This window comes from Rhinatrema bivittatum, chromosome 4 (assembly GCF_901001135.1).
Source record: "Rhinatrema bivittatum chromosome 4, aRhiBiv1.1, whole genome shotgun sequence".
Taxonomy (NCBI): domain Eukaryota; kingdom Metazoa; phylum Chordata; class Amphibia; order Gymnophiona; family Rhinatrematidae; genus Rhinatrema; species Rhinatrema bivittatum.
In genome coordinates, this window is record NC_042618.1 from 17,771,929 (window position 1) to 17,796,773 (window position 24,845).

The 24,845-nt window shown below is 49.4% G+C and overlaps 1 protein-coding gene across 1 annotated transcript in view; it reads left to right on the forward strand.

The window, feature by feature from the left end:
- The first annotated feature begins 5,967 nt into the window (after nucleotides 1-5,967).
- The window catches only part of KCNK13 (potassium two pore domain channel subfamily K member 13), a 172,075-nt gene continuing 153,197 nt past the window's right edge, over nucleotides 5,968-24,845 (forward strand). The window contains exon 1 of the mRNA XM_029597776.1: nucleotides 5,968-6,832. Within this exon, the coding sequence (XP_029453636.1) occupies nucleotides 6,502-6,832 (331 nt within the window). The 5' untranslated portion in view covers nucleotides 5,968-6,501. The remainder of the gene's footprint in view (nucleotides 6,833-24,845) is intronic.

Here is a 24,845-nt window from a genome sequence, read left to right on the forward strand (position 1 = left end):
CTCAGCAGGGCCCGCTGCCAGATTGCCCTTTTAAAACCATTCTGTGAGCGCACAAGCCCCAAAAGGGCATGGTGATGCCAAAGGGCAACCCTTGCCCAGGGCACCGTTTTGGTCAGCGTCTGCCCTGCAATTTGGTACTGGAAGAGGGGCTGGGGGCAGGGGGGAGAAGTACGGGGCAGTTATAAATGCTATTGGACCAAAACAAAATTCTGCATGTTGAGAGTTAAAAAAAAAAAAAAAAATAGGATTGGATATTAGTGAAAATTGGATGAATATTTTTTGTATTTCAGTAAACTAAAAGCTAAAGCCCCAGAGCAGATGAAGCAGAAAGAAGGGAAACGGTGCTGTGCACGTTGTCTGCATTATCCTGGCAAGCTGGAATAGGAGACATCTCCCTGTCCTAACCCTCTAAGCCGAGAACTGAGCTGGTAACGAACTCTGTGTACAGCCGCGGCCAGGGCGGGCTGTGCACAGCTAGGTACCCTTCATTTCTAATTTCTGTTATTTGCTGCATGTATATTGGTTTTTCATGAATTAGACAATGTCAACAATATTGTCTAATTCGTCACGGTTCGGTAGCGCCGAAACACAAAGCGATTTTTGCCGAAATTTCGGCAAAAATCGTATTTCGTGTTAGTGCGCACTAACGGAGTTACTGCGCAATGCATATCACTTAGTGTTACAAGCGCGACCTCCGGCAGATGTAGGGACCGAGGGCTTCGGGTCTTCGGATCCCGTTACAACCCGAGGGCTCGGTGGCCTTCGGGTCCTGTTACGAGTACGACCTCCGGCAGCTGTTACACTCCGAGGCGCGGTCGTCTCTGAAGCTGGTGATGTGAGCCCTTAGGGCACGGCATGGCCCAGGGAGGAGCCCCAAGCCACACCGCGGGAGGTGAGCTGGTGCGAGCATGGGTAACGAAAGCAGGACAAGGCTGAAGCAAGGACTAGGGTACAAGGTCTGACCCTCAACCGGACCTGCACGTCCCAGGATAACCAACAACGCAATGTTGATTGATGAACAGTCCTCCGACCGTTCCAAGCCCTTTTGGACCCACCGCTGGGTACAGCAATGGGCGGCAGGCCGGACAGAGGACTAGGGCAGACGGAGTCCTTAGGACACAGAAGACTTTGGACGAAGACTGAAGCGACAACGTTGAAGACGAGGACGCTGTAGACAAGGACTGAAACGAGGATGCTGTAGACGAAGGCTGGAGTAAGACATCATAGATGAGGACTGAAGCAAGACACCACAGACAAGGACTGGAGCGAAGACATCATGGACGAGGACTGAAGCAAGACACCACAGATGAGGACTGGAGCAAAGACATCATGGACGAGGGCTGAAGTGAGACATCGTAGATGAGGGCTGAAGTGAGACATCGTAGATGAGGGCTGAAGCGAGACATCGTAGATGAGGACTGAAGCAAGACACCGTGGACGAGGACTGGAGCGAAGACATCGTGGACGAGGGCTGAAGCGAGATATCGTAGATGAGGACTGAAGCAAGACACCACAGACGAGGACTGGAGTGAAGACATCGTGGACGAGGACTGAAACAAGACACCACAGATGAGGACTGGAGCAAAGACATCATGGACGAGGGCTGAAGTGAGACATCGTAGATGAGGGCTGAAGTGAGACATCGTAGATGAGGGCTGAAGCGAGACACCACAGACGAGGACTGGAGCGAAGACATTGTGGACAAGGACTGAAGCGAGACATCGTAGATGGGGGCTGAAGCGAGATCAAGAGCTGATGTGAGTCTGTGACGCAGCGCGCCCTACACAGTCCACCCGCGGGACTGGTTGCGGACCACGCTGGGGTCAAGGCAGTACTCCAGGAGGAATAGTGGAAGGTGATTCCGGAACATGACTAAGCAACTGCAGAGACCTGCACTGGGGCGCGCCCTACACAGCCCCCCGTGGGACTGGTCGCGGACCACGCCGGTCTCAGGGCAAGTTCAAACAGAGACTTGACATGGACATCACGCAGGTTGCAATAGGCTCTGAAGACCGGGACAACTCTGAAGCAGGATTCGATTCTTAAGGATTAAAAACAACGGACTGAAGCAGGAGGTCTTCCAGAGGGTTGCGCTGTGGAGATGAGGATGGCCTTGTACCGTGAGGTGCCCTACACAGTCCACCCGCAGGACTGGTCACGGATCACGACAGCAGTACGCCAGGAAAGTGGACATCAGGGAACCAAGGCATGGAGGCAGAGAAGAAGGCGAGGACATCAGGAACATCGACACAACAGAAGACCAGGACGAAGAACATCTGGAACACGGAGAGGACTGAAGACCTGGACGACGGATATCTGGAACATGGAGACGACTGAAGACCTGGATGACGGACATCTGGAACATGGAGACGAAGCCGTCAAAGCAGAAGACCACGGAGGACCTGGACCGGTCAGAAGACAGATGACTGTGGAACCCGATCCGAAGGCCCCGAGAGACTGAAAAGGAATCCATTTTATAGGGCTGAAGCAGGAAGTCATCATCAGAAGGTGCCAGCAGCACTTCCTGTGGCTGGCCCTTTAAATAGAATGAAGAGGCACGCGCCGGCGCCTAAGGAAAGGCTGAAGAGAGAGGCAGCACCATGGACAGCGGTGCTCTCCTGCGCAAGGCCAAGACGCAGCAGGCAGGCTTCAGGATGGCCTCCAGGCCGCACGATGACGTCGGAGCGGCAGCGGGCTTTCCGCTGCTGCTCGAAGAGGATCCAGGGCGGCAGCTCCCTGCCGCAAGAGCGGTGGTAGGTGAGGCCTCCAGGCAGCGGCACTAGGCCGTGAAGAAGGCAGGGAGAGGCAGGCATAGGCCGAGGCAGCCTCCCTGCACCACAAGGACCCCAGGAACGGCTCCCTGCTGCGAAGGAGGAGCAGCATCCCTGCAATGCAGGGACGGAGACGGCTACGGCCTCCGGGCCGCGGTGAATGGAATCGGCGAAATCGGAGCGGCCTTGGAGGGAACTTTCCTTTCGCCCCCCCCCCCCACCTTCCCCTATCTAACCCGCCCCCCAGCCCTACTTAAATCCCCCCCTACCTTTATTATTTATGTTGCTCATGCCTCTGGGCAGGTGTAGGTTGCATGTGCCGGCCGAGTTATTAACTGGTTATTAGTGCACAGTAAGACCCATTAGTGCGCAGTAACGCACTTCGTCGAAAATTGCCGAACAAAAAAAAAAAAAAAGAACCGTGGGAATCCGAAATTTCCCGCGGAGCACCCGAGCCGAAGCCAGAACCAAAATCTTTAAACAAAGCACATCTCTAGCATGTACCAAAGATATCCCATTACTCACTTGCCAAAGGTGAACATAAGGGTTCTGCTTCCAAAGCACGGATTAGGCCTAAGTAAATTCTCATCGACCATGCGAGACAAATCCAGGGCGGCCTATGGCACAGACACACCAGAGGCCTCTCTGGACCTTCTCGATCCGTGTGGATGGCCAGCATAGATGGGGATGAAATGCAAGAATTAACAAAATCGACTGATCTGCTTATAAAAGCATAAGTGATGCAGGAAAATAAAACCCACGGCAAACTATTCTGTTAATTTTGTTTTATAAAGAGCTGCATTTAGTATGCGATTTTGCTGGAAACGGTGAAGTGCACAGATTTGGGGATGCAGGTGATGCTGTATCTTGATCTTGCGTGGTTTCTGCGGTTTGCAGAGTGGGGCATTCATTACACAAACTCCCTGGCAGCAGCTCAGGGGCTTAACTTTCAGCCAGATGCACCACGCATTTTGCCTAAAGACACCACGAGGGGGTCATTTCCGAGCAGGGCTGCCTAGGCACAAAGCCTGTACATCCTCTGCACCCGTGAATCTTTCAAAGGGAAACCCTGTGCGTAAGTTCCCTTCGAAAACTGCTGATGAGTATAAAGGAGATGAGTTTAAAGATTTTGGTTCTGACGCTCCGCGGGAAATTTGGGCTTTTGTGTGTGTGAGGGGAGGGGGGATTTCTGACTGTAGGTCTTTCCTGATAAACAACACACGTACATTTTAAAATCCAAATCCACACATGCGGGTTTTTTCAACCCCTAGCCTACACCCATCCCTGGCAACGCCTCCCCTCAGTCCGGCTAGGAGCCCACGTGCGCAGTGTGCTCGGACAGCCCAGTTACAGGGCCAAATCACTTCGAAAACCTGGTCCTTTACAGCACATCTGGCCCAAAGGCTCTCCCACTTGTGCCGAGTATGGGCTGCACCCCCCCCCCTCTCCGCTTCCTGGGGGGGGGGGGGGGGCCAGGGACTGTGCTCATAATTTAACAAAAGCCAACCTGTCAGATGGGTGATGCAGTTGTGAATAAAGACAACACGACAGAGGGCGTGACGACTGCCCCACCCCCAAAACATTCCTGTGCTGCAATCTGCTGAAGACAGTGGGGTAAAGACGCTTTAAAATAAAGAGAATTCTGGCAGGATTTAATGTGGCACCAAAACAGCAATAGCACGTGCTGTAAGATTTAATGTCGGAAAGTGATCAGATTGAATGAAAAATGCAAGTTACTTTGTTAAAATCAAAAGACCCCAGGTCAAATTTATATATGAACTTGTCCTAAAATGAATCAGGGATGTAAGGTGCGGGGATCATTTCAAAGGCAGAGGAAAGTTGAACAGAGTGATGGATGCATAAATAATAAGGCAGGAAAAACACGTCAACCCCCCCACGACCCCCCCAGCAAGCTTCCTCAGCCCCGGTGCACATCTGCTATCTGCACATCCACTATCGCCAGCTGTTCTCCGCTCCCACGTTCCTGCGGCAGGGGAGGGGGGGGGGGGTATTTAAACTCACTACCTCGGCCGCCTCTCCTGGGCGCTGCCATGCAATATTTAAATGAGGGGGTCGCGCTAAAAAAATTTTTAAAAAGGAGGCGCTAGGGAAAATTGTGCGTCCCTGGCGCCTCGTGGGCATCGTGCGCTCAGGAGAGGTGGCTGTCGGCGCGGGTTGAGAAATCGGACCGTGTATCTCGGGCGTTTATATTGGGCACCCGGAATTTATTTTTTTAACCAGAATCTTTCTGTGGTTCCTCCTACTTAAGTCTATGGCGACGAATATACTAACAGGAGGAATCACGGAAAGCAGGATTTTTTTTTGGTTTTTATCAATGAGTCCTCAAGTGCGGCAACCGCCAGCCCTGATCCGATGTAAAATTTGCCACATTGCAAGGGGGCGCACTGGCCGCATGGGAAATATTTTGGCATCGCAGGTATTAGCTAATAAAGCCTCATCTGCATGGCATTTACTCGTGATGGGCGCTATTAGCTACGTGCGTTTTGGACGCGCTTATCCCCGTATTGCATCGGGGGGGGGGGGGGGGGGAATGGACACATATCCAAAAAACGCGTCCAATCGCCTGTTAAGCCGTGCGCTAGCCGGCTAGCGGTACAGGGGTATGGCTAGTGGCCAGAAGCTGGGGAGAAAAGGCCTTCACATCCCGCACTCCCGTTTCCCCAGGCTTCCCCTTGAACGCGTGGCAATGGAAGCGGAGCCCCTGGGGGGGGCACGAGGGAGGCCGGAGACCCGGCCAGTGGGGTGGTCTGGGGAAGCTGCAGGACCACAGCTTCCCCCTCCCCCTACAGCTGAACGTCAGAAGGAAGAGCTGCTGGGAATGGGGGTAAGGAGAGGGAGAAGGAAAAGCCCCCAAGGGAGGCAGAGGACGAAGCAGGAGAATAAGACAGAGAGAAGGAAGGAAAGAGCAGGGGGGAGAGAAATATTCTGTAGTTCTTTTATTTTTAACCCCCCGGGTCTTACATACATCGTTTGAGCAATAAGGTTTGCCGAATCGGTCTCGGGGGAGATGGCGCCTTCCGCGGGCAGGGAGCGCTGCCGGCCGGGGGTCCCCGCCCCGGAGAGAGGGGGGGGGGGGATGGGCTCCGGCGTGTGATGCGCGCAGCGGAGGAGGGAAGCAGGCGGATAAAACGCCGCGCTTTTTCAGTAGCAGCCGCCGCCGCCGCCAGCTCCGAGGACGATGGGCGAAGGGTTAAAGCAGGGGCGAGGTCCATGTGCAGGGCTCGGGCGTGAAGCCTTCCGTTCCCCCCCGGCGCGGCCACCCAGGGAGGGCGCTGCGGGCCGGCGATCCGAGGCGGGAGCGAGGAGCCAGCCCTCCCGCCCCTGAAGCTGCAGCCCTGCCTCCGGGGGGGGAGGGGGCGTTTAACTTTCCGCAGCTGCACTTCTGCCTTTTCCACGGGGGGGGTTTTCTCTTTCACTGAAGAAGTCTGGTTTTGCATCGATGCCTTGACTCGCGGGGCGGGGGAATCCACCGAGCGCTCTCCCCCCACCACCCCCGACCCGGGAGCCGCGGAACTTCCCCCGCTCTCTCAAGAAAAAGTGCTGCAGGTGGCGGATCGCCGGCTCCCGGCCCTGACACGTGGCAGCCGCGTGGCGGGATGACGGCCCCGGACCCCGCTCTCCGGCCGCCCCGGGCGGAGATGCGCCGGGCGCCCGGCAGCGGGAGGCTGCGCCCCCGGCAGGCTGCCTCGGCCGGGGCCGGGATCTGAGCATGGGGGGCCGGGGCGGCTGCACTGCCGGGCACCTGAACGAGGACAACGGGCGCTTCGCGCTGCTGGCGGCGCTCATCCTGCTCTACATGCTGGGCGGCGCCGCCGTCTTCTCGGCCATCGAGCAGCCCCGGGAGCGCGAGGCCAAGGCGCGCTGGGAGCTGAAGCTGCGCGACTTCGGCCGCGCGCACAACCTCAGCCGGGCCGAGCTGCGCGCCTTCCTGCGCGACTACGAGGCGGCCAACGTGGCGGGCATCCGGGTGGACGACGTGCGGCCCCGCTGGGACTTCACCGGCGCCTTCTACTTCGTGGGCACCGTGGTCTCCACCATCGGTAAGTGGCCGGGACCCGCGCGGTCCCCGCAGCCTGGAGTAAAGAGGGTGGGGGCGGGGCGCTGGGGGGAGCTAGCCACGCCCACCCTGGGGGACCTGCTCCGCGCTGTCCCCCCGGGGCAGGGGGTGACAGGCACCCGGTTTCCTGCTCGCACCTAGGAGGTGGGAGGTAGCGCCATCGTTTGGAGATGGTGATAGGGGAATTGCAGTGGTTCCTCGCCTCTTTGGCTTGTTCCCTTCATCTTACTCTTGTTCCGTCTCAAGCTGTTGTTTCTTACATTTGTACTTTTTCTGTGCTAAAAAAAAGAAGATAGCGGCGTTTCCTGGGGTCACTCTTTAGAAGAAAGAAGTCCGTGCTGTTATTTTGTTGCTGATTGCGAACAGGAAAGGCACAGCCTAGATGTAATTACCCAAGTCCCAGTAGCACAGTGATGAGCCGTCATGTGTGTGTGTGTGGGGGGGGGGGGGGTGTCAGCCAACAAAAACCGTACAGGTGTGTAGCCCGGGTCCGCTCAGGCTGCTGTTTAGTTTTCTGCACCTCCCGGGAAAAGCCGCACCCAGAACTTACCCCTGGAGACTTACAAACAGCGAGATCTGTCGCATATTTTGGGTTGGGTATTTTGATTTTCGGGTTGGTTTTTTTCCAGCCCTAATCTTGTGGCTGGCGTGCTGCGAGCTTGCTGATTTGTGTTCAGCCCGAGGCTCCGGATCCAGCCCCGGCACGGAAGAGGACAGCGTGTGCTGACCGATGCCACAGGTGGCAGGCGGGCACCTTTTTTTAAGGTCTCATTTCTGTGTCATACGGGAATAGCAATAAGGAAATAATTTATGGATGGTGAAACCCACAAGAAATAATGGAGCACTGATCCCTCCGGAGCACACGTGCCTGCTTTTATTGCTTGCAGGCGGCTTCTTGTCATTCAGCGGGGGAGCCTTCTGCGTTTTCCTGCCGCTTCACATAGTAAAACATCTTCCACTGCCCTGCGCCGGGTGCGGGGTTAACTTTTATCTTGGGGGATTGTACGGTTGCTGAGAGCCGCACTCATTAGTTTATCGTAGGTAAGTTGTGGAGCGGTTCTGAGGTAGCTCTGGTACAGCTAGGGTGGACCCCGGTTTTACAGAACCTGCCCGAGCAGGTGCCCCCTGTTTTTCTTTCCTGGGATACCGTGGCCAGCTCACCTGTTGCTTGTTCAATGTATTTGCTGAATCTCCGGGTCTTTAATGCTGCAGGGTTCACTCTGTCCGTGTTATTATATCCGTTAGCTGTGAGGATTATCCACATCTTACCCAGTCATAGCACTGTAGCAAGAATTATGTAAATCATATGTACCTGAGGCTGTGTATCCAGAGTTATAAAATAATAATTTAAAAAAACACCCACAGAGTGGGACCATGCAATGTTTTGGGATATTCTATGGACCCGGAATATATATTTTTTGTATGTGTGTTCATATATTTTTATTTAATTGACAAGTATCTTTTTTTTTTGTTGTTTTTTTACACACAGTTTCCATTTGTTGAACATAATAATATATGACAAGTTTCAGGCAAGGTGACGTTAACTCCACTGGGGTAGAAACCGCAGAGCCAGCTTTACTCATACCCATGCAGGCTACTGGAAGTGCCACTGCTGTGGCTGCCGGGGTTTAATTTTAGTTTCCGGTATAAATCCTCAGAACGGACGATGTGCCGTGCTGAGTCAGACCAAAGCTCCATGCGGCCCGGCATCCCGTCTCCGACAGCGGCCGATCCAGGACACAAGTACCCGGCAGATCCCAACGTGTGCGTCCATTCCTTGCTGCTCGCTCCCCAGGGATGAGCGCTGGCTTTCCCAGGTCTGCGTGGCTGATACTTGTTGAGGACCCTCCTTCCTCCCAGGAAGTTGGCTAAACCCCTTTTATACCCGGCTTGTGCACGGAGTGAAAAAATACTTTCTCCGATTTTGTTTTAAATCTGCTCCCTGTTAGTTTCATGGGCTGCCTGTCTCCTAGGCTTAGTTGTTAATTTGAAAGGGTGAATGGGTCCCTGTCGTGATTTTATAAACCTCTGTCGTATCCCCTTAGACATCTCCTCTCTGAGCTAAAGAGCCTCAGCCTAACCTTTTTACTTTGAAAAGATTGATATAACCCGCCCGATCTAAAGATCTTGGCGGATTACAGGAAAACATACGTAAATGAATAAATCCCTTAATAGTTATTAAAAACAAAATGTGAATCAATAATAAATAAAAGCAAGCAAACGTACAGCAGGAGATGACCCGGCTGTACGTTTGCTTGCCGTTCTCAAGAAGACCCAATCCATGCCTGTTCATCCTTCCTGCCTGAATGAGCCGTTCTGCGTTGCCCTTCCCTCTACGGCTTCAAGTTCTGCTTTATTCGTTTTTGGACCTAGGGCAACCGGAACTGCCCAGGCGTGGCCTCACTATGGATCAATGCAGGGGGCAGGAGGATGATCTCTGCTTTCCAAATCATTCCCGCCGTTCAGTTTGCTATTTTGACTGCCACCACAGGCTGAGCCGAGGATGTGGACGCATTGTCCCCAGCCACGCCAGGATCCTTGGTTGCGACCCCTGATATGGAACCCAGCACGGTGCATGTCCGGTTGGGATTTTTTTTTGGCCCTATGTTGTACATCAGTTTGGCAGATGAAGCTTAATATGGGTAAATGCATCTGGATTCCCAGCCTTGCAAGATCTCTCTGCAGCTCCTCACAATCTGCTCATGTTTAAACAGCTTTGAGTAATTTTGTAATATCTGCAGATTTAACCCCCTTTCCCAGACCATTTATGAATGTTAAACAGCACATGTCCCAGTGCAGATCCCTGAGGCCCTCCACCGTTTACCCTTTGACACTGGGAAAGCCGACCATTGAGTCCTATTCTCTGTTTCCTGTCTTCTTAAACAGTCACCAAACCACAGAAAGACATGGCCTCCTGTTCCAAGAGTTGCTAACTTCCTGAGCTCTCTCTCTCGTGAGAGACTTTGTCAAACGCCTTTGGAAAATCGAGCTCTCCCGCTATTGCCAATAATTTATTTCTTTATTTTTTTAAGAAAAAGCATCCCCAGTCAGGATCACCGGTCCATAGTTTACCAGGGAGGGGCTATTGAAATGGTGCAGAGTCTGCATTGAACGTCTGGTGCAGTGAGACTGGAGGAGCTGACCAGATGGTGGGAGACATTCAAATACATTAGGGGTGTAAATAATGCAGAACAAGCACAACTTTTTTATTTATTTATTTTTGGTGAAAAAAAGAGGTTGAAAGCGGATAGACTGGGGAGTGGACAGGGTGGTGGATACAGGGAATGGCCTCCCCCTGAAACTGGTGGGGAATGGAAACAACCGCGGGATTCAAGAAGGCCTGAGACGGAGCGCAGAGGATCCTTAGTTACAAAGCTCCGAGACCTGCCAGAGCCGGGGTGTCCGACACTCGCCTTATCGGGAATGAAACTGGACAGAGTGCGTGGGCCTCGTGGACCGTTTGTCATCTTGTTCTACGTCTCGATGCACAGACCCTTTGAAGGCGGACGTTCCGTTCTTAAAGTTATGCTTTACAAGGCTCCCTTTTACTTCAAGTAGAACTACCAAAACAGTAATTAATTTAGAATTTAAAACAAAAAAATCATTCCATTTTTCAAATTTTTGTTGACCTTTCTGAGAAGAGGGAGTGGGTTTTTGTTGGTATTTTTTGACACTTCTTCCTGCCCAGTTGTCCAGTAGGTGGTGCTGCTTTGCTGTTCAGCAGTGTAAATCCATGCAATTGCCATCCTGATAATGCAGTCAGTAAAAAAAAAACATGGTGTCTGTGGCTCAGGAGCAACCCCCGGAGAAGAGATATTATAAAACCGGAAGCCCTACTTCCAATCCCTTCACCGTCTCCCACACCCAAAATATAACAATAAGCGAAATAGCAAGGAGACCTCGCCTTGCCTGCTTAGCGGTTTACAAAAACTTTTAAATAAATAAATAAGGAATAAGACTGCCATAGGGCAAATCACATAGGGGCGGATTTTCAGAGCCCTGCTCGCGTAAATCCGCCCAAAACCGGGCGGATTTACGCGAGCAGGGCCCTGCGCGCCGGGAAGCCTATTTTACATAGGCCTACCGGCGCGCGCAGAGCCCCGGGACTCGCGTAAGTCCCGGGGTTTTCGGAGGGGGCGTGTCGGGGGGCGGGCCCGAACCGCGCGGCGTTTTCGGGGCGTGTTGGGAGCGTTCCGGGGGCGGGCCCGGGGGCGTGGCTGCGCCCTCCGGACCCACCCCCAGGTCGCGTCCCGGCGCGCAGGAGGCCCGCTGCCGACAAAGGTAAGGGGGGGGTTTAGACAGGGCCGGGCGGGTGGGTTAGGTAGGGGAAGGGAGGGGAAGGTGAGGGGAGGGCAAAGGAAAGTTCCCTCCGAGGCCGCTCCGATTTCGGAGCGGCCTTGGAGGGAATGGGGGTAGGCTGCGCGGCTCGGCGCGCGCCGGCTATACGAAATCGATAGCCTTGCGCGCGCCGATCCAGGATTTTAGCGGATACGCGCGGCTCCGCGCGTATCTACTAAAATCCAGCGTACTTTTGTTTGCGCCTGGAGCGCAAACAAAAGTAGGCTATTCGCGCTCGTTTTAAAATCTGCCCCATAGTCTCCGGCTTCTGATGCGAGAGAGACCGGTGCCGGGGTGCAGCTTTCTGAAGTGACCGCTGCTGATTTGTGTTCCTAGATCTTGCTCCCGCGAGCCCTTCGACCTTACATTAGTCAACAGTGGAAAATAGTGACCCCGGAGAAGGGGGAAAACGACCAAGGTGTCTCTGATGCTTCCCAGAGGGCCAAGGAGTTCTCATTGCTTTGTGCAACCGGTCAGCAGTAAATAAAGGCAGGCAGGCTCTCGGAGAGAGGTTCTCAGCAGGTGTGTCGGGAGGTCCTGGGAGCCGTCGCAGGGCCAGCAGGTGGCTGCCTCCTTATCAGCCCGGGTGGGACTTATTTATTTATGTATTTAAGGCTTTTATATACCGACTTTCTTGATACAGATCAAATCAACTCGGTTTACATCGAACTAAGCAGAACTATAAGCAACAATTCAACAAGAGACATTTAGAAGGAGCATAAAAGTTACATTATAACAAGGTTGCCTTAACTGGGAGAAGGAAAAAAGGAGGGGGAGAACGAAAGATAAATTATTAAATACAATAAATTACTATATACACAATGGAGTATGGGATGGAGGCAGAGGCCAAACCTCATGATAAGATGTGAGCAAGAATAGCGTTTGATTATTTACATAAGTGATATGAGGATTCTAAATCAGGCTGTAGAGCTGGTATCTTGGAAGGCTCGGCAGAACAGCCACGTCTTTAGTTTCTTTTTGAAAGTTTGTAGACAGGTTTCCTGCCTGAGGTCCGGAGGCATGGCGTTCCAGATGGAAGGTCCTGAGATAGAGAATGTCCTGTCTCTGATGTTTGAGTGGTGAACTGTTTTTATTGGGGGAACATGTAAGGATCCCTTGTAGGCATCTCTTAAGGGTCTGGCCGTGGAATGCAATTTGAGAGGGTGTGAAAGATCTAATGGAGTCTGATGGTGAATATTTTTATGTATAATTGTCAGTGATTTATGAAGGATCCTGAAGTTTACTGGGAGCCAGTGAAGATCTTTTAGGATGGGGGAGATATGCGCTCGGCGATTAGTATTTGTTAGAATTCTCGCCGCTGCATTTTGGAGCAACTGGAGAGATTTTATAGTAGAAGTCGGTAGACCTTGCAAGATGGAGTTGCAGTAGTCTATTTTGGAGAAAAGAATGGCTTGAAGGACCGATCTGAAATCGTAATGGAATAGAAGCGGTTTGAGTTTTTTGAGTACTTGTAGCTTGTAGAAGCACTCCCTTGTTGTATGTCTTATAAACTGCTTTAGGTTCAAGTGACTGTCAATTATAACTCCAAGATCTCGGGCATGGGATATTTGTATGTTAGAATGCAGTTGGTTATGAAAGGGACTGCCTTCAGGGGTGATTAGCAGTAGTTCAGTCTTGGAAGTGTTGAGTACCAGGTTGATGCTTGAAAGATGGAGGTTGATCATTTGTAGATGAGAGTTCCATAATTTGAGTGTAAAGTCCAGTGATCTGGAAATGGGGATTAAAATTTGTACATCGTCTGCATATATATAGAACTTAAGATTTAAATTTGAGAGGATATGGCAGAGCGGGAGTAAATAGATGTTAAATAGGGTGGGTGATAAGGAGGAGCCCTGAGGAACTCTGAATGGGGCTTTAGTCTGAGAGGATTCCTTGTTATTAATTTTAACCTTATACCCTCTGTTGCTAAGGAAGGAGTCGAACCATTTGAGAGCTGATCCTGCAATCCCTATATCTGATAGCCGGTTTAATAGAGTATTGTGATTTACAGTATTGAAAGCTGCGGAGATGTCAAGAAGCGCTAGAAGGAATGATTGACCTTTGTCGAAACCAATGTAGATTTGATCAAGGAGTGAGATGAGGAGGATTTCAGTGTTGTGATCTTTCCGGAAGCCGTATTGTGATGGGTGTAGGATATTATGGTCCTCCAGGTAGTCTGAAAGCTGCTTATTTACAATTTTCTCCATGATCTTGGCTATAAACGAGAGATTTGAAATGGGGCGGTAGTTGTTGAGGTCATATGGATCCAGGTTCGGTTTTTTGAGAATGGGTTTAAGTGTGGCTGATTTGAGAATGTCTGGGAATATTCCTTGTGAGAGGGAACAGTTGATAATATCTGCTAGATATTTGGAGATGTATTCTGGAATGAGAACCAGGAATTTGGAGGGGATTTGGTCCAGCGGGTGGGTCGAAGGTTTCATTCTTTTTATCAGACTTTCCACCTCTATAGTGTGGGTTGGGTCAAAGGATTCCAACCTTATGTCTGTGTTTGGTCGGTGGGGGGTATCTGGAGGCAGTGAGTTTGGGTAGGTAGGTAATTTGGCTAGGGTGTTTGACTTGGTTGACTTCTCTTACATTGGGCCTGATGGGAGGCTCCTCGCGCTTCCCTCTCTTCTTTCTGGCCCAGTGGGAGGCCTTTTCCTCCTTCACCCAGATCAGAGTGAGACGTTGCCAGCTCCTGCTGTTCTGGGCCTGAAGGGGATGCAAACTTTATCTTCCCCTGCTGAGTCTGGGAGCGATGCTGCTGCTGATCTGAGGTTGGAGATGCTGGGAAGATGAAGGAGGAACGGAGAGGGAGTGTGGGGGCTGCTGAGCAGGAAGGGGTGGGAAACGGGGTCAGGGTAGCTGGGCAGGCAGGGAGATGGGATGAAGGGGGTAGGGAGAGTCAAGCAGGGGAGAGAGGGAGCACAGGGAAGAGGATGTGGGGGTTCAGGAATGCTGGGCAGGGATGTGAGTGTTAGCAGATGATTGAAAGGGAGTTATTGGGAGAAGTGAAGGATGCTGGAGGCATGGAAGGGGAGTGATGGGGTGCAAGAGCCATCATATGTCTGTTTTGGGAATGTGCATTTCTTCTATCTTTGTACTTTCCTTAGTGTAGGAGGATCTGTATTTCTGTTCCTTGCTCTCCAGTTTTGCACTGCATGATGCAGAGGGGCTTTTTGAGGTTTCCATTCCAGTTTTTGTCTCCACATTTGTAATTTATGAACATAAGAAATTGCCATGCTGGGTCAGACCAAGGGTCCATCAAGCCCAGCATCCTGTTTCCAACAGAGGCCAAAACCAGGCCACAAGAACCTGGCAATTGCCCAAACACCTAGAAGATCCCATGCTACTGATGCAATTAATAGCAGTGGCTATTCCCTAAGTAAACTTGATTAATAACCGTTAATGGATTTCTCCTCCAAGAACTTATCCAAACCTTTTTTGAACCCAGCTACTCTAACTGCACTAACCACATCCTCTGGCAACAAATTCCTGAGCTTTATTGTGCATTGAGTGACAAAGAACTTTCTCCGATTAGTCTTAAATGTGCTACTTGCTAACTTCATGGAATGCCCCCTAGTCCTTCTATTATCTGAAAGTGTAAATAACCGAGTCACATCTACTCATTCAAGACCTCTATCATATTCCGCCTAAGCCATCTCTTCTCCAAGCTGAACAGCCCTAACCTCTTCAGCCTTTCCTCATATGGGAGCTGTGGTCTTTTATTCTGTATTTGGTGAAGGTCGGATCTGTATGTGTGACTGGGGTGAGGTATTTTACTAGTAGAAGGGGTTTGTATCAATCTTCTTTGTTGCTTTCTCTCATTCTCAATAGGACATGCATTGGTGCTGCACTGCTGCCTTTTCATAGGAAGGGTCATTGCTGTTTGAGTTCTTGGAATTAGTGTTGCAGTGGTATGAAGGTTTGCTACACATGTGCTTAGAGTTATTTTTTTTCAGGTTTTGTATTTTGTATTGCGCCTGGTAGTAAGGGTATTTCGGTTGCTGAGAGAGCCCCAGAATCAGAATATCCTTTTTTTTATATAGCGAGTTGTATTTGAAATATCCTAGTTCTGCTCTGCACCAATTGTTTGGGGATCACCGGGGTGGGGGGTGGGTTCCTGTGAATGCAGAGTATATGTGTACATTTACCCCTGTGATGGTTATGTGTTCAGTGAGTCACGCCCGGAAGCATCATCTGCCAGGTGGGTCCCGAAAGAAAGAAGGTAGAGAACATTATCTTGCCTCTTTATAAAATAGCTGAGATTCATGAGGGTTGGTTTTTTTTTTTTTCTGTAGTTTTTGTTTACCTTGTTTTGTCTTATTGAATTATTGTCTCCATTTTATAGCTTTCTGCTTTTGTCAGTCCTTTGCTTTTGAGAGCTATTTGAGCTTGACATGTCTGACAGCGGAGAAATCCTTTGTGTTCATTCACCAAAGTCCTTGTTTCTTGCCCCTGACAAGCACAGGTCCGTGCTCGGGAGGTGGCCTCTGCAAGATCCTTAGGGACCTTCATGTTCAGTTTTATTTTAGTTTTCCTAGGAAATGCAATGTTTAAAAAAAAAAAAAAAAAAAAAAAAATGTATAACCCGCTTGCCTCCACGCGTCTTGGTGGCAGAGTACAATTTAACATCCAGAATCAGATTCCAAAAGAAGATACAACAGCAACATTACAAAAGTGTAGAAGCAACAAGGAATGGCTAAATTACTTTGCTTCCTGACGCCCTTGATAGAAATGAATGATTTTTCTCCTGTTTTTTGTCATAACAAAGTCATTTTTACAGTGAACATTGAAATTCCTGGGAAATTTAAAACAAAGGTCCCTAAGCTCCTTCACCTTGCAGATCTGAAGGTGTTGGGTGGTCTGTCTGTCCGTTCAGGTGGCGTTTCCGAGTATCCCCGTTTCATCATCTCAGCGCGTGTCCTGCTGACTTTGCGTTCGGAGGTTATTTAGGGCCTGCTGGTTGGGTCCATGCCTGCTCAGTTCCTCTGAAACCCCTGTTAATCCCAGTGGCAAGGCGTGCCTGCCATATCTCCGTGCCGGCAGTCACAGGGGCGGCATTAATTACTTCTCTCGTCTTGAGGAAATCTTCGTGTATTTATTTATTTTATTTCTAACCTTATAAAACCCGCCTCTCTCAGTATGGCTACAAAGCGACGGACAAAACCAGCAAAAGCAAAAATCGGGACTTGCACCTGGGCTGTGCTTTTCCTGCAAGGATGTACAGTGCAAATTGTTGGGATTAGTTGGTTCAAGGCAACCTGTGATAATTCAGTACTTCTAAAAAAAAATCTCTCTCTTCAGGTGTCTCACAGGGAGTGCGGTCCAATTTATTTTTCTGATCAAAAGTGCACTAAAGATTCAAATCCAAAGTACTTTCTTCAATCCTAATTTAATTTTAAAAAGTGAAAGAGCAGGGCTACCAACAGAACAAAATGTATGACAATATGATGACGACGTAGCGCACAGAGCTACACGCCAGCATCAAAGAAAGTCGCTTCCATAAAGGCACTGATTGAACAGTTGACTTATAATCCGATCAGCCCACCAAAATAAGACAGCCAATGAGAGACGGCGCTCAAAATTTACACCAATCACAGAGCAGCCACCAAAAAACCAGTAATATGTACGAATAAAATCAGGTGGTTACCCTCAACCAATGTAATACTGGTGTTTGGGGGATTGATCCGCTACTGATATCGGGGAAACAATTTTTATATAATATATCAAAAAAATTTTGCTTGGAACTAAAATCACATTTTTTTACGTGTAAATTAGGATTGAAACAAGTACTTTTGGATTTGAATCTTTATTATAGTATTGTACAGATCAGAAAAACTAGGGACTTCTCGTTCAGTTTTCGGGCCTCACTCCTCTGGAATTCCCTTCCCCCCCCAGACTTTCGTGCAGAAACCAACTATAGGAAGTTCATGAATTCGTTAAGCCACTTGAGTTTTGCTTGTGCCCTATATGACACACAGTTTTCCTTTCTTGTCGCTTCTTCTTTCACTTCAGTTTTTGACAAATTCTCTCTCTCTCTCCTTTTTTGAATCTTAACAAGACCGCGATCTTGTTGCTCTCCCGCTCTGAGATAACCCGCACACCAGGAAGTTGGACATTTCAGTTCTGAAGCTTAGAGAGTCGAATACTGGGGGGCTCCTTTTTATTACGTTCAGTCCCGCCAGATGTGAAACTTGTAAGTCGAGCATTGGTTACAGTGCGCATTCCTTGGATTAGTGTAAGTCCTTATTCTTGGGTTTACCGACAGCCGCAGTTCATTCAGAGCTCAGCCTGCTGTCTGGTTTCAGGCCCCACCCTGTGTGCTCACATTTCTCCGGTCTTGGCCGAACTTCATTGGTTACCTGTGCCCCGGTGTATTCAGTTTAAAATACTCACTTATGATCTTTAAGGCAACTAAAAGTCCTTTCAAGGCCTGATCTTTATTGCACTCTACTGCCAAAAGATTGCTAGTAATTCCCACTCATAAGCAGATCCAGTTACCTCAATCACGGTCCCTTATTTTTGCCATTGCTGGTTTTTCACTGCACAACAAACTCCCAGAGCCACTAAAAGCAGAATCTGGTCTGCTACGCTTCAGAAAATTGCTTCAAACCCATCTTTTCTAAGGCTTTTCCCCTTAGTAGTTTTTGGAGAATTTGGTCCAGAGAGTGCCGTGTTATTGCAGTGCGTGGGACCAGCCTAAGGGTGAGTCTGTGGATACCTATGTTTCTAATGTTAATGGTTATAATTTGTCGTTATGATGTTCATTCATTTTTATGCTTTGTGTGTTAAACATTTTTTGAATGTATGTTGTATCTTTGCTGACATGCATGTAATATTGTTACCCGCTAAGCTCTGTGGATTATAAAGTTGTTACATAAGCATATCTGTCCTGTTAATAGTTCTAACTTTAGGGGATTTCACATATACATGTCTCTTAGTTGGTTTTTTTTTTAATCTTTCCTTGTCTGATTAGTGTATTTGGTTTGATTTGTTATGTTTTGTTTATATTTTATTCAAGATTTTGCATGTCTCTTTAATGTACAGTCACTTGGCCAAGTCCTTTTACAGTTGGGATATTGAGTTTTAATAAATGATAAAATAATACAGGCTGATTTTAGTCGTGGGGCCTGCGCGTTCCCATACCCGGTAAGCGCACTCTGTACCAAAGCAACGTAGGGCGGAGCTGGGTGTGTTCCCCATGTTGAGGGCTGCAAGCTTCGGGCACTCACCTCCATCTTTTTTTTTGCTTTGTGGATCTTGAAGGAGAGCGAGCAGGAGCACGCAGACCCCTGGAGCCGCTGCGGTAACAGCGACTGCCCCTCCCCCCGCCGCCCCTCAGCAGCGCGGGAGAGGCGGCAGGAGAGGATTTTGTTCGGGCGAGGAGTTTCCTTGCCTTTCACGTGGTTCTCTGGCGTGGCGGATGCGGGTTTCCTTTTTGACTTAGATTTCAGTGTAAGGTTTCTGAATTATGTTTTTCCCTGCTGCGATGTTTATGGCATCAAGCTGACAGCTTCTTGTACAGTCTGCAATATTTATGGCACCAAGTGTGATTCTTGTGTAGTCTGGCAGCTGCTCCACGCACCCATTTATCAAGGAGCACAGAAGGTCTGTCATTTATTAGATTCCTTTGATCTTTTGGTAAAATATACTAGAGGCCAGTTTTCAAAGCAATTTATGTATCCTTACCAGCCATCTGATAAGTACCAGCCCTCCACGTGCTGCTGCACATCGTACGTACCTTTTACCTGCGCTGACGGGAGGTCGTGACCAGGGATGGTGGGAGGAGGAAAAATACGCACATAGACTGCATTTTCAAATCAAGCTCAGGAGAACCAAGATGGCTGCCTCACCGTGAACACGGAATTATCCTAGCTCTGTGAAATTTCTGAAATCTTCAGAAATTTCACGTCAAACACGTGATAAAGGAAGCATTGCTTCATTTCGTCAAACACGGATAGAGGAAGCATTTTGGCCTGTGCAGCAGAGGCCGGAGCGTGCGGCCACTGGTGTTGATGGCGGAGAGCGGCCACCACACGCCCAGGCCGAGGAAGCGCCACTCAGCCCCGGAGCACCAATAGTTCCATCCTTGACCTATAAAGCCCCCAATGGAAGAGGGGACGGAACAACAATTGAAAACCCCGTGGATACAAACAACTGTGAGTTCTTTTGACCCCCAGAGAAAAGACCGGGATTTTCTGTGTTCTTCAGAGAGCCCGTCGATCTTGGGCTCCAGGAGGGATAAAGACGAGCCACGGTGAGCTGAAATGGACAAGGATGGCCTCCTGGATTTGGGAGGTAAGGAGAAAGAGATACAAGTAGTATTGAATAGTTCTTTGAAAATGCCTGAAAAAATAACCCTTGAGGAAATATGGAAAGCTCTGACCAGGATGAATATGGCGATAACTGATTTAACTAATGTAGTAAAACAAAATATGGAAAAGACCCACATGTTAGAAAATAAAGTTCAATCGGTTGAGAAATCTTTGGAAACGGTGGAAAAAGAGATTAAAAATATAAAAGATGTACAATGTAATTTAATAAGATCTGAGAATTTGGCTACAAGCAAGATAAATTTCTTCGAGAATGAGATACGGAGAAACAATTTAAGATTCTTGAACTTTCACAAGACAAAATGGATGTCACCAAAAGAGACGGCTGAGGGGGGATAGAGGTGTTTAAAATCATGAGAGGTCTAGAACGGGAAGATGTGAATCGGTTATTTACTCTTTCGGATAATAGAAAGACTAGGGGGCACTCCATGAAGTTAGCATGGGGCACATTTAAAACTAATCGGAGAAAGTTCTTTTTTACTCAACGCACAATTAAACTCTGGAATTTGTTGCCAGAGGATGTGGTCAGTGCAGTTAGTATAGCTGTGTTTAAAAAAGGATTGGATAAGTTCTTGGAGGAGAAGTCCATTACCTGCTATTAAGTTCACTTAGAGAATAGCCACTGCCATTAGCAATGGTTACATGGAATAGACTTAGTTTTTGGGTACTTGCCAGGTTCCTATGACCTGGATTGGTCACTGTTGGAAACAGGATGCTGGGCTTGATGGACCCTTGGTCTGACCCAGCATGGCATTTTCTTATGTTCTTACTTAAGAGTTATCTTATAAATATCTTGGCCTTCTCACAAACATCTATTCCAATGATTTCCAAGATATACTATTTGCTGGGAGGACAAGTAAATTTACATCAAGAACAACAGATTAATAATACTTCAGTTGATAATCTAATGGATTTTTTAGAGAAATCGCATGAAGGAAAAATAGAGACGAGCAACATTGCTGGTGACGTTCATGCAGATTTCAGACAGGGATAATATTTTGAGATTATCTTTTTGGAAATAGTCATTGCCTTTTTATGGATATCAAATAAGAGTCTTTCCAGACATAAAGAAAAGCTTTTCTTTCAATGAAGAATGAAGCTGTTTCCCCAGGAGCCACATTTTATTTAAGGTTCCCCTGTTGGTGCATATTGACATATTTTATTTTATTTATTTACATGTTTTTATATACCGAAGTTTAGCTAGATGCCTTCACTATGGTTTACAGGTAAAACAACGAAATACAATTGAGGCAACAACTGGTATAACAACATAACTGGAATAATAACAGGTAAGGAAAGGTTATAAGCCAACAGCTTGTTTAACAACAGATTGGGATTATCCTCTGTTGTAAGGAGATTAACTATATGTAGTCGTGTTTAACTATCAGTAATAGTATGCGGTGTCTTTTGTGGAGTGGGTGATTAGCCGATCCTATTTACATAGGCTCAGTGGCGCGCGTAAGTCCCGGGGTTTTGCTAGGGGGGGAGGGGGGCGTGTTGGGGGGGGGCGGCGAGACGTTCGGGGCATTCCGGGGGGAGTGGTTCCGGCCCGGGGGCGTGACTGAGGCCTCCGAAATCGCTCCCGGGCCGGGGAATCGCGTGGCGGCGGCTGACCGGCGCACGCGAGTTACGCCTGCCTGGGGCAGGCGTAACTTTTGCGATAAAAGTAGGGGGGATGTAGATAGGGAGGGGAAGGTGGGGGGAGGCCAAAGGAAAGTTCCCTCCGAGGCCACTCCCATTTCGGAGCGGCCTCGGAGGGAATGGGCTCTGCGTGCAGGTTGCACAAATGTGCACCCCCTTGCGCGTGCCGACCCCGGATTTTATAAGATACGTGCAGCTACGCGCGTATCTTATAAAATCCGGCGTACTTTTGTTTGCGCCTGGTGTGCGAACAAAAGTATGCGCGGGCGTACTTTTCTAAAATCTACCCCATTGTTTTTTCAATGTATTAATTGAAACTTCAATAAAAATAAAATAAAAAAAAATAAAAAAATCAAGCTCAATTCTACCCGTCCAAAAAGCAGATGCCACTGACCGCGTGTGCTCCGTGCCCATGTCTGTGTTCAACGGGAAAGTCCTCGTGTACACGTAAAGACAGCGGGTAAAAACTGCACGTGGGCTTTGCACCGATGGAGAGAGATCGGAAATTGAGCCCCTGCTTTTAAACTTCATTCAGAAAAACCTCTCTGGCAGGTCTCCCCTCTCACTGGATTGAGGGGTGACCACCTCCTACTGGCAAATCACAGTTTCGCGCAAGTGGAAGACACTTGCATGTTTCACTTGGATCCTCTGCGGGGCTAGATTGCCCTATGGCGCGGTTGGGCATTTCCGGGGGGGGGGGGGGGGGGGGTGGGCCGGTCTGCCTGCTGGTCTGTGCATCTGCAGTGGCTTGGGAGGGAAGGGCCTGGATTAAGGAGCAGAGTGGCTCTTTTCTTCTCTGCTCTGCTCTGCCTGTTCCCTGTAGGCTGCCTGGGAGGGGAGAGGCTGGAGCAGAAAACAGAGGCTGAACTCTGAGTGATCTTCCTTGCAGAAGCCCTGTGTGCCTATGCATAGGGAGAGGGGTGAGCCCTGGGGCAAGGGACAGAGGGGAGAGTACTGGAGCCTTTCGTAGAAGGGGGAAGACAGAGAGAATATGTATGTACGTACCTGGGAACGTTTGAGTTGCGGTCACGCTAAGATTGTGGTTGATTAACGGGGGTGGGGGGTTAGGGGCGTCACCTTCTGGCACTTTAGGGATGTGAAAACCTTTCTGCAGCCGTGGCACAAGGTCCTTTCTACTGGGGAATAGCAAGTGCTATAGGACCCAAGGGAAGTCACATTTAAAAAACAAAACAAAAAAAAACCCCAAAACAGTCTATGTCCAAAGATTGTGTTCCAAACCATGGAGAATTTATTTGGAAAAGACAAAATAGTCCAAAAGTCAAAGGCTTAGAGAAAAACCACAACAAAACTTCAGCAAATGCGCTGCACTGTTCTCAGCTCTCTCTGAGTTCCCTGCCCCTTCCAAAATACCTCGATTGGCACCGATCTTTGCAAATCTCTTGGATTCAGGGCAAACTCCGCTCTCCCATGCAGTCCTCCAGGTCTCCAGAAAGGGAAAAAAAGTGAGAGAGAACTGGTTTCTTCTCCGACTGGGGCTTCTGCTCCTGTTTCCTGAGGGGTCGCTATCCTCCCAGGTGTACGAGAGTGCACTCCCTTCGTCCACTCCAGCAGTGCTCCTCAGGCGTTTATCTCCTCCTGATCCCTCTTCAGCTTCGTTTCTCATCTCTGTGCTTCGTGGGAAGCACCTTTCTTACATTCCCACCAAAACCCTCCAGTGATCGCCGTACCAAGCTCCCACTTAATCACACCTCCCATGACTGGAAAGTTTGACATTTTAACAATCCCTCCTTTCTAGTAAACCTTAGAGGAGGTTTACATCTGTATCAGCTTTCTCTCCCCCCCCCCCCCCCTCCTCACTAATGCATACTCGCTCCTTGACCCCGCACTCTCTTTGCTCACAGCTTCCTGACCTGTCCTCCCTCACGCTACCCTCAGCCGACTGATTCCCAGGTCCTGGAATGGCAGCTGCAGGCTGAGCTGAGTATATGTCGGCCCCTCTCCAGCTTCTCCCCACATGCTGCCTGCAGTGCGTGTGCTCCAGGCTCATCCCTCTCCTCCTGTTCCCTTGCAGGCTTCCCGAAGGAGAGTGGCTGGAGCAATAAACAGAGCTTCCTACTGTTTCCCCAGCAACTGATTTAGTTTTCCTGAGTCTCTGGTGAAATCTGGAGTTGTCCCAGGTTGTGTGTGTGTGTGTGTGTGTGTGAGAGAGAGAGTGTGTGAGAGAGAGTAGAAGAGAGAGATCTGATGCCCATGTGGAGCACCGCTGTTCTGTCTCCACAGTGTATTTATATGTTTATTACACTGCCACCCTGTGTCATCTTGTGATATTGCTTGGCTTAGATTTTCTTTACCCCGATAGGTTATTGTTAGCTGCCGTTTGAATCTTTTGACCTTCCTAATTGGATCTGTTCCTGTTCTGCCCTTTCTGTTGGTCCCTTGGCCCAAAGCAGCTTGGGACACTTTATTGCCTGAAGGGATTTTCAAATGGGGGGGGGGGGGAAAGGCTTTGGGCGAACCATCAGCTCATTCAGGATCTTTAGCCGCAAGCTCCCGAGAGAGGCATCGTTTCTCACCACTCGTTCGTGCACAGCTTCTCTCAGCTGCCGTTCCCCTCTCTGAGACTGGGCTGGGCTTCCAGCTGTAACAGTCTCTCTGTGTTCTGTGCCGCTGCTCTTGCTGCTGCCTCATTCACGGCGAGTCCTGTCTTGCTCATCGTTCTAATAAATAGTTTGGTGACCAAGAGGTGAGTTTATCTGAAGCTGGGAAAAAGGTTTAACTGGCTGTCTAGCAACCCAAGCGCGTTGTGCGAGCGGCACAGGCTGCGAGTGGGAGCTCTTTTCTGTCTCGCAGTGGGGGGGCCGGTTACTGAAGTGCAGGAGGGAAGGGGACGCCGTCCCCGCTTCGTTCCCCTCTCTTTATCCCCAGGGTTTCCAGACGGAAGACCCGATGGGTCCACATAAAGGAAACGCCCGTCCCACCTCCCAACCGGGACAAAGCTCCCCCAGCCATGACACCCCTAGAAGTCAGGGGAGGGGAGGGGGGGGGGGCGGACCTGGGAAATCTTTCTTCAACAAATTCTCTCTTTAAACAGCAGGAGAAAGTAAAGGCCCTTAAAAACCAAGTCTTGTCCGCACAAACTGAGTTACAGCAAGTAACAGCGTCGTTACTGTACTCGGCTAGAGAGGTGGGGAAAACCTTCCCCTGGTATAAGATATCCGCGCAGTATTTTTTCACTTTTCCTCCTCATTCCAGGCATCCAGGCCAGAATAATGTGCTTTGTCCGTGGACTCGCGCTGCTCCAAACATGCGCATCAAAAAGCTGTCGCCAGCTCCAGTCTTTTTACGTTAACAGGTGAGGGAGGAAAGCTGGGCCTCGCTGTTACAATTCCAGTGGCTTTCTAAACTGATTAACTTCCTTTCCTTTCATCTTCTTTTTTTTTTTCCTGTTTTGCTCCACAGGAAAGGCCCGCCAAAGCTACCCTGGAAATCAGGAAAGAATCAAATACACAAATTAGACCCGAGCAGCTGCTTTTCAGCCTAAGTAGAAATGTCTTTTTTCCTTTTGTGTTCCAGATGGCTTTCGGAAGTGCTCGCCTGCTGCTCGGGTAAGTTTGCAAACCACTGGTCTCTCTCCTCAATACGCGTTTCACACCCAGCCTCGCCCTGAGCGCAACCCAGATATAGCTTGGTGCGTCTCCAGAGCTCTCGGTTACCCGCAGA